This window comes from Cyphellophora europaea (assembly GCF_000365145.1).
Source record: "Cyphellophora europaea CBS 101466 unplaced genomic scaffold supercont1.16, whole genome shotgun sequence".
Lineage (NCBI taxonomy): Eukaryota > Fungi > Ascomycota > Eurotiomycetes > Chaetothyriales > Cyphellophoraceae > Cyphellophora > Cyphellophora europaea.
In genome coordinates, this window is record NW_008481804.1 from 58,685 (window position 1) to 67,757 (window position 9,073).

Sequence of the window (9,073 nt, forward strand, 5' to 3'; positions counted from 1 at the left end):
TAGATAGTCGGAAGCTGTGGAGAAGCAGCCAGCCCTCATGGGCTAGATGGCCACATCCTAAGGATATCAATAGATGAGCCGGTTGCTTCAGGACGTTGCACAAAAGTATTTGCTTGAGCATTCTCGAATTACTCATTTCTCGATCAAGCTGCAGCTTACCAGTCGTCCGGGAAGTTTTGGTTTCAGACTTGACCACACCCAACATACCCCCCTAATCCTAGAGCGAACCACGCCAAACTCCATAATCATGCATCTCACCACGTTCTCCATTGCAGTGCTACCATTTGCACGCAGCTCTCCGGTCCCGGCCCCGGCCCCAGCATCAGGCTTTGCAATTCTTCCGCGGGCTCAATGTCCCTACGAACTCCAACCAGGATACGTATACTGCACCGATCTCTCCACGCTTACACAGTTTAACCGCGCCACCGGCTATCTCGACGTGATACAGAATTGCAAGTCAGGCACGTTCTGCTCAGCCATCAACGATGATATGCTAGCAGGTGAATGTGTCCCGCCTGGTGTTGGGCCGGGGGCCGGGAACATGATGTCACCTATTTACACGCGGAGCACGGGAGGGGCCGATACATCGACTGGAATCATTCCGAGCGTGGCGCTCGGGACTTATTGCGCTCTTGGAGGAAGGAAGGCGTGAATATGGTAGTGGGAAGTATTGCACCTGCGGGTTGGGCTGGGGAAGGGAAAGGGGAGCAAGGGGAGGATGAGTATGCAGGGACTTGGGAAGATGATTGGCTGTGATGGTCATAGAGGAGGCCGAACAGGTGCGTGATCAGACTTGCGAATGTCGTTGGGGGGTTACTACTGGCGAAGGGCCCTGATTCGAGACATGTCCAGAATATTCAAATGAGTTCCTGCTCGCCATCATAGTCCTGAACACGCGCGACACAGGTCAAGGCATCTCCGAACTCTCGCGAACAACGAGTTGAGCTTTCGAAGACTGCTTCGACAAGTCCATCCTTTCGATGATGTGCTCGTTTTCATACATGCGCGGCAATGCATCGTGATTAGGAACTTACGACCCGAGGCCAGGCGTGGAGGTCGACTAAGATTGTCACCAGACAAATGGATGCGATCCAAAATACAATTGTCTGAGCAGAGCATAATTGTTCACTGTATCAGAGCAGCGAATATAACTCAATTGGTGATTGTGAATGTGACGAGGGTGACACCATGTCCGGAAAATGCCGGCGAACGTGTCGTAGAGACAGCCTTGTCCGCCAAGGTGGTACTAGCGCAGCCTCATAGTTGAAGCTCTTTTGCGCCCAATTGAAGCTCGTGTAATTGAAAGTGCATCTGAATCCTCTACCACCGCTCAGATCCCTCAAACTTCCCTCCCGCAGTCCCTATCGCGATGGCTTCTCCCGCCGTGCTAGGGTCTAGAGCTCTGCGAGCTTCTCGACACACCCTCCGGACCGGTGCGAACTCAAGGAGAGGTCTAGCTGCGGCAGCTTCGAGTACCTTTCAATATGAGACTGGGGACTCTTCCGGCGTCAAGTTCGCCAGCAGGGACCTGCCTGGTGCTACGACGACCCTGACAGTGGTATCAAAAGCTGGCTCGCGGTATCAGCCTTTGCCCGGCTACTCAGACGCCCTCGAGAAGTTCGCATTCAAGGTCAGCCCACATGCACTTGTGCAGAGAATCCACCGCTGACCATAACAGGCCACCGAAAAGCGTTCCTCTCTTAGGATCACCCGAGAGGTAGAGCTCCTAGGCGGCCAGGTCGCTGCATACCACACTCGCGAGAACCTTGTCCTTCGAGCAAAATTCCTGAAAGATGATCTCCCATACTTCGCTGAGTTGCTCGCCGAAGTTGCTTCCAAAACCAGATACAGCAGTCCGTTTCCCCGAGATCCTGCTCTATTCTACCCGCTAACACAGTTCAGCCCACGAGCTCAACGAGGAGGTCTTCCACACCATGCGTCTGGAACAGAAGTCTCACCTTGCCTCACCCCTCAACCTTGCTCTGAATTCCGTTCACGGCGTCGCTTTCCACCGCGGCCTCGGCGAGCCCCTCTACCCTACCTCGTCCGTACCCGTCGCAAAATACATCGATGCTCCAGGCATCGCTGACTTTGCCGATGCCGCATACGCCCGCTCCAACATTGCCGTCGTTGCCAACGGTGCTACGCACTCCGACCTCAGCAAGTGGGTGAAGGAGTTCTTTTCTGAAAGCACTGGCACGGGCTCAGCAACCACTCAAATCAAATCGCCCGCGACGAAGTACTATGGCGGCGAGGAGCGCATCGCTCATGCCTCTGGCAACGCACTGATTCTCGGCTTCCCCGGCTCCGCCGCGTTCACTGCCGGCAGCGCTTATAAGCCCGAAGTAGCCGTGCTTGCGTCCCTTCTAGGCGGCGAATCTTCCATCAAATGGTCTCCCGGATTCTCCCTGCTCGCCAATGCCGCGCATGCCACGCCAGGCGCGCAGGTCAACACCACCAATGCCGCCTACAGCGATGCCGGTCTATTGTACGTCACTCTCACAGGTAATGCGACTGCCATCTCCTCTGCGGCGAAGAACGTGGTCGAGGCTATCAAGAAGGTTGCCGCCGGCGACGTTTCAGAAGAAGTGGTCAAGAAAGCGGTCGCGGCCGCCAAGTTCCGCGCCCTAGAGGCTGGTCAGCAGACGGAGGCTGGCCTGGAAGCAACGGGTAACGGCCTGATTGTCAGCGGCAAGGCGTTCCAGATCTCAGAGCTGGCGAAGGGCTTTGAAGGTGTGACCAAGGATGGCATCACAAAGGTAAGTCTGGTCCCCGCAAACTCCAGGCTCTTTCCACCGGCATTGTAGAAGCAGTCGATTCGTATTCTAACGATCTATAACAGGCGGCAAAGAGCGTTCTCGAAGGCAAGGCCAGCGTGAGTGCAGTGGGAGACCTGTATGCGCTGCCGTTTGCAGAGGAGATTGGCCTCCAGGTGTAAAAGATGGAGTAGAGTCGAAAAGAGAGGCGCAGGGAGGGAGAGAAAAGAGATACGCGAAGCGATCGCTCCAGCGTTCGCTGGGAGGGTTTATGGGAGGGGTTTGCTTTGTAGTGTAGACCTTGTAAATAAGTACGCAGGCAGGCAGGCAGGCAGAGCAATCGAAAAGGCAGGGTTGAAAATTCAAGAGTCTCAGATCAGAACGAAGCCAGCCCTCTTGGGATGGGTAGCTTAAGAATTTTGGCCTAGTGAAGCGGTACAGCAGGTAGGTATGCAATCCCCTTCCCGAAGGTAGTCGTACTGTACGGGTATGTTCCCCGGACTCGACTGGAGATTTCAAGCACCAAAGTCGCCAGTATTTTCTTCCCTGATCCAGGCTCTTCCAGAGTCCAACGCCATGTACGACTTTTCCTCGCAGCCAACCCCCGTTCTCCGGTTTTCGTGCAGCCCATCGACGCATCCCCGAGTCTTTTCTACAAGGGGCCCGCAAGCCCTTCAAATTCTGGTTCACTCACCGCTCCCGGTAATCCTCATCACCGCTAGGCTCCTCGTCCATAAAGTCCGTCTCTCTGTATTGGTCCTGCGCAGGTCGCTGATCGCTGAGCTGCAGCTGCACGACATTACAGCGGCGTTGGTGAGGAAGGCCCTTGCTCTCGAGCTTGAGTGTGGACGTGAGCGCGTTCGAAGTCTGGTCATCCTCTTCAGCAGCGGAAGCGGACAGCTCGGCCTCATAGGCGAGACGCTTGAGGTGTACATCGCGGATGCGACCACTGCGGCGAGATTTCGAGTTTGACTCGGCTTGGTCTTCGCCGTCCGGAACTGGGGCATTGACAGGGCTGTCGGAATTGCCTTTTGTGGGTGCAACTGGACCAATCAGCGGTAGAACACCGTCTGCTTGCGTCTTGGGAACGACGATCTTATCATCGCTCTCAACTCGCACCTTGAACTCCCGCCTCAGTCGCTCCTTGTCGGACATAACACTCTTCCGTACCTCTGGCGTACGTCGATCCAAGAATACATCAGCCAAAACCGGCTCCCATTTCTGCCTTAGACTTGCACGTTCCTTCCATCCCGCATCCTTGACAATGGCCCGAATCACCAGCCGCCGTAGAGACTTGAGATCGTCTGCTGCTTCCACGAGGCTGGTGAAAAATGATTCCGTCTCGGCGCAGCTGATCTGGCGGAGATTCTCAATGTCTATGGAGACGAGTGCCGCGGGCCACATCGGTGGGCCGTCAGGAAGGGCTTCATCGAAGAGAGGGCTAACATCCTGGTAGGAGGAAGGATCGGAATACGTGAGGTCGAGGGTAAGGTGGCGGAGGCGCGGAGTATAGGTGCGCAAGTTCGCGAGGAAATCGAGCGACATAGATTGGTTATGTTTCAGCGTGAGGGTGTGGAGGTGGGAGCCCCGGGTGGCGAGGTAGGATGTCAGGTGGGAAGAGAGAAAAATTATGTTATTGGTGATTTCGAGATGTTTGAGAGAGTACGGTAGCCGTGGTGTGGTGACCTCGTCGAGGATGTTGCAAGTGCGGAAGGTGAGCGAGGTGAGATTGGGAAGGGACCTGAGGGCGGAAGCCAGATGCTCACGGGCTGCGGCGAGATCAGCTTCTGGGTGCTTCTCAGGGAAGCTGATGTTGGCGAGCGTTAGTGTCTCGATCGTGGAGAAACTGGGACGAGAGTGAAATTCAGCCATCCGGGCGAGGACATCCATCGGAGTCGGGAAGCGGCCGTTCCATCCGAAGGACTTGAGGCGGATATTCATAGTATCGAGCGTCTCGAACAACTCGTCGGGATAGGTCCATCGGCGGTGAAGAGAGGCGGATGGCTGAGCCCAAATGTATCTCGAGAGGTCATCATGATTGTGATAAAGGTGGAGGTGTTCAAGGTTAGGCGTGCATTCGATCAATGCTCGAAGCTCGATGTCGTTTTTGCTGACGAGAAGATTCTTCACCTCAATGTTAAGCTGCTTAATTTTGGTCTGATAGTTGCTCATCAGGTTGGACTGATCACGCCGAAGGAGCCGGAGCAAATCTTCACCACGCCACGCGGGATAGAGCGGTGGAGAATAGAGTAGAGCGGCCATGCAAGCATCGTGGAAAGATCTGCAAAGTAATGAGACCCTACAGAGCCATTCAATGGATCCCGTAGGCCGTGATGCATGGCCATAGAGCGGATAGGCCGCATGCTTCATCACTGCAACGAGAACTTCGTATGGTAGGGTCTGCCATGGTGGACGCTTGCCAGACGGGCCGAGTGGAAAGACAATGGGCTTCCCGGGGACAATCAAACCAGCTATATTTGGCTTGATTTTCTTGAAGAGTGTGAAATTTGTGGCTTTTGTACGTTGTCTACCACGGTGATGAGCCTTGCGTGCATTTTTTGGTCTTGCCAGAGGCTGCGTCTGTCGTGATCGGATCGCAGGTCGTGAGATTGCGACTGGGACTGGACGCTCGAGGTCTGAACCATCGGTGCTCGGCTCGCGATAGGTTTGGGGCCGACGTCGTGAGCGAGTTGTCCTGCTGCCTTCCGGCGCGGGCGACTGATTTCGCGGGGTAGATGGCCGAGAGGAATCTGATGCCGACTCGGCGGACGCACGGTCGAGGTCGGAAGTGTCGGTACTTAGCTCGCGATATGTCTGAGGGCGCTGGCCTCCGCGCGCGGAGCGCTTGACACTGGATGGATCGTAGTCGACTTCAGCGTCTGAATCTTCCGCGTAGCGGACTCTCTTTGCGCGCCGTGGGCGAGCCATGGCTGGTGCGAACGAATGGCAAGTGGCGCAAGAGACAGTTTCTGTAGGGAAAGAACACCGCTACCGCGAGGATCGTCCGCAACTGGGTGACATGCAAAGAGGGTGACTCGAACGGGAGGCTGCAATCAAGCAGATGTACGGAGTACAGTACATGCACAATCAAATGCGGAGGAAGTGATGGACTTACCAAAACGAACGGCGGATTTCGTGCATGACGCATATGCGCGGCCGCCGATCTTTACCCGGCCCGGCCGTATTTTCAGCCTCATCAGGATAATTCTCCAACATGTGCAGACATCCAGATGATCGCAAAACACTGTTTGTGTTCCGAGGTTGTCATTAATCATCATTGGTGTCTCCGTCTAGCTCAGTGCTGTACCCAACAACGGCGAACCATTTCGTCCAGGCCCATCAGGCGTATTACGACGAGAGCCAGATGCATCGCACCTATCATGACGAACATTACTTTTGGCCAGTTGAACCGTGTTTCACTCCTGTTTTCGACGCAAGCAACTTCTTCATCGCGTATTCTTTGATGATAGTCCGGAAGCAATGGTCGCAGTGCATCATAAGCGAGATCCATGGTGATCATGGATGAACTGAAGGGCAGCGATAAGGCCAGAGCCTGTTGAAACAGCCACCATGTCCCGCTGGGTTTGCATGGCCCATCAACATGCGTTATTGAGAACCACAAGAGATAGACGTAGCTGGCGATGAGAAGAGCACAATCCCATACCGACTCTCGCACATTCTGCTGAGCTGTGGACTCTGCTTCTGGGATTTCCAAAGTTTGTGCTCCATCAGAAATTGCAATGCATGTATCGACCATAGGCGACGATTTCTTCGCGATCTCGCATTCACCCTTCTCATCGGACTTGCTGATCATAGTGCTTCCAGCCGGACTGCGTTCATTGTCAATCACCGCGAGGTTAAGTGTCGAATGGGGCAAACCCATGGCGTATCTGGTATTCTGAGGTTCGAGTCCTTTCATACGATGTTTTAATACTTGTAGAGTCAATCAGCAGCAAGGTCAACAGTTACATCAAGAGGACGGCTGGTCCTCTTCTGATATCTATATGCTCTGCCCCTAGAGTCCTACCTGCAAGGCCTAGATGCCAATATTGTATAAATGGCTTGAAAAAATACGACAATGTCACGCTTCCGACCGTTCGAGAGGCTTGGAGGGGTGGAAGGATCAGGAGGAAGGAACGCGGGTCGCGACTGGCGGTGGGGGCTGCCCAGACATCGTGCCAATTCTGGTGGGGGTGAAAGTTCAACGGAGGGCGGCGAGGGCGGCGCGATCGCATCACCATGACAGCACAAGTACATTATATATGTTTATGGGTGATCGTCGAGGACCTGAAACCGCTTCGACATCTTCTAGAACACAGCCAGTATAATGCCTGTATCTTGCTGCACCTTCGACAGCCGAACAAGTCTCGAGGCGCCATATGCAGGTTCTGCGACAAAGAGTAATGCGAAGATCTGATTTGCCAGGGCCCGATCTCCAGGCGAGTCAAGACTGGCGGCGCTAAGCCACAGGTAGTCAAGGCGCCGTCCGTAACCCGTGCTATTTCCAGGGCAATTTCCAGGCCTTGGCTGGGAACCAGGAAGCTGCTTGTGCACCTGCCTTGGTTTGCACACTGCTGCTTCGCTTGCATGATGCACCTTTGGCTCCGTGCCTCTGCCACATCGACTTTCGTTTCATCCCACACCAGACATTTTGTTTAGAGATCCTTCTCCATCTCAGCCCAGCACAGTCACCAAGATAGACATCCCAACTACGCGCGCGTCTCTCCGTCAAGATCACCATTCCGAACTTCGTCATCTCTGCCAACATTTCGTCCCCTACGTCAAACATTCTTGCTGAAACAGCTTGCCGCCCCTAATAACAGGGCATCGAAACCCAGTGACTGGCCTATTGCTGTCGCGTAAGCTGGCCACGTCGACTTGTGCGACCTGAGCTATAGCCATGGGCTCAACACAATATGGAAACTTTGGTGTTAGTTCATATTAGACGCATGGCGATGGCGGTAGCTGATAAGAGGCATAGGACTTTTGCAGAGACTCGACTCTACCTGTGTGCAATGTGAGTCGCGTTGAGCTTGACTTCAGCTGCAGCTGACCTCCCCAGATCGTAACGAGCGTACCCAACCAGCCACCCGGACTTCCCTTCGAACCTGATGCCTGCGTGCTTCGAGGCATATCCCTCAGCAATGACAGGTACCTGGCCAACCTCGGCTCTATCCTTGTGGCCGGACTCGCCATCATTCTGACTCTCGGATTGTTATGGCGAACTGAAAGGAAAGCAGCAGCTGTTGGCAGGAGAGAGATACAAGTATTTCTGCTCGGTTATCTCGTCATCTCGCTATGCGAAATCTTCTCCCAGGGCCATTTCCCTCTCAATGATTCCGCGCGCAGAGGTTTTTCAGCGGCACATATCGCTGCTATTACTGCAACAACATGGGTTCTCCTAATGAATGCCGCCGTTGGCTTTCAACTGCTCGACGATGGGACCGTTGCTTCGCTGGCCTTGATAATGGGAAGTGCTTTGGCGTTCTTTGTCGGCACAGGCTACATCGCTCTTGACACTGCATTCAACTGGACCGGTTACTGGAGCTCTACCCTCGACAATCCCGAACACAGGAGCATCGCTCTCTACACCCTCTATCAGCTTGCGCCACTCGTCTTCCTGTTCCTCTTCTTCGTCCTCGAGACTATTCTGGTGCTCCGCATCTTGGGTGAGGTGCGCCCAATGATTTATCTCGTCGCCGCAGCTCTTCTGTTCGCCATCGGCCAGATCTTCCAATACGTTATTTCCGTCCATATTTGCAAGCCCACCAACGGCGCGATCGATGGCGCCTTCTTTTCGAGCCTATTCACTCTCCTATCTGTGATCGCAATTTGGGTCTTCTGGTCGTCCATAACAGAGGACGACTGGCCAATCACTGGTTAGCGGCTTGGGCACGCCTAATTGTGGTTGCTCTCCGGCGTCTGAATGCCAAGGCCTCGACTGGACGGCTTCTCTGGACTACGCCTTGCGAAAAGAGAGACGGGGGAGAGGGGCGAAGTATGGCTCGAGGAGAGGCTGACATGGAGATGTAATAACATGGCGCAGTCTTCGAGCTGACGACTTTATGCAGCGACTGGCGTTTCAGTTTTATTTTGGCTGCGGTGTTTGTTTCTCAGTATAGTACATACCCCCGCGATGGAGATTTTGATTTGCAGCTGCAGTTACAGTCGACGAAGTGGGTCGCACTGGCTTGAAAGAATCGTATTTGGAGAAAAAAAGGACAGAGTTCTCTGATGCTCGTGGCGTGGAGCGGCATTCGTTGTACAGAGTACTGCAGGAGCGAAGGGGCACGAGAGATATACGATGTGGGGGGGGG

The 9,073-nt window shown here is 54.3% G+C and overlaps 3 protein-coding genes across 3 annotated transcripts; 2 read left to right on the forward strand and 1 right to left on the reverse strand.

Moving 5' to 3' along the window:
* Positions 1 to 1,369: 1,369 nt before the first annotated feature.
* On the forward strand, positions 1,370 to 2,938 carry HMPREF1541_10980 (uncharacterized protein; the record flags this gene model as incomplete). The annotated part of the gene is made up of 4 exons (XM_008715649.1): positions 1,370 to 1,630; positions 1,679 to 1,853; positions 1,903 to 2,759; positions 2,843 to 2,938. The coding sequence occupies 4 exons, from the start codon at positions 1,370 to 1,372 to the stop codon at positions 2,936 to 2,938; spliced, it is 1,389 nt and encodes a 462-aa protein (XP_008713871.1).
* Positions 2,939 to 3,446: 508 nt separating this feature from the next.
* On the reverse strand, positions 3,447 to 5,684 carry HMPREF1541_10981 (uncharacterized protein; the record flags this gene model as incomplete). The annotated part of the gene is made up of 1 exon (XM_008715650.1): positions 3,447 to 5,684. The coding sequence occupies one exon, from the start codon at positions 5,682 to 5,684 to the stop codon at positions 3,447 to 3,449; it is 2,238 nt and encodes a 745-aa protein (XP_008713872.1).
* Positions 5,685 to 7,656: 1,972 nt separating this feature from the next.
* On the forward strand, positions 7,657 to 8,640 carry HMPREF1541_10982 (uncharacterized protein; the record flags this gene model as incomplete). Its single annotated transcript, XM_008715651.1, has 3 exons — positions 7,657 to 7,686; positions 7,738 to 7,773; positions 7,819 to 8,640. 3 exons carry the CDS (start codon positions 7,657 to 7,659, stop codon positions 8,638 to 8,640), a joined length of 888 nt encoding a protein of 295 aa, XP_008713873.1.
* Between the last annotated feature and the right edge of the window lie 433 nt (positions 8,641 to 9,073).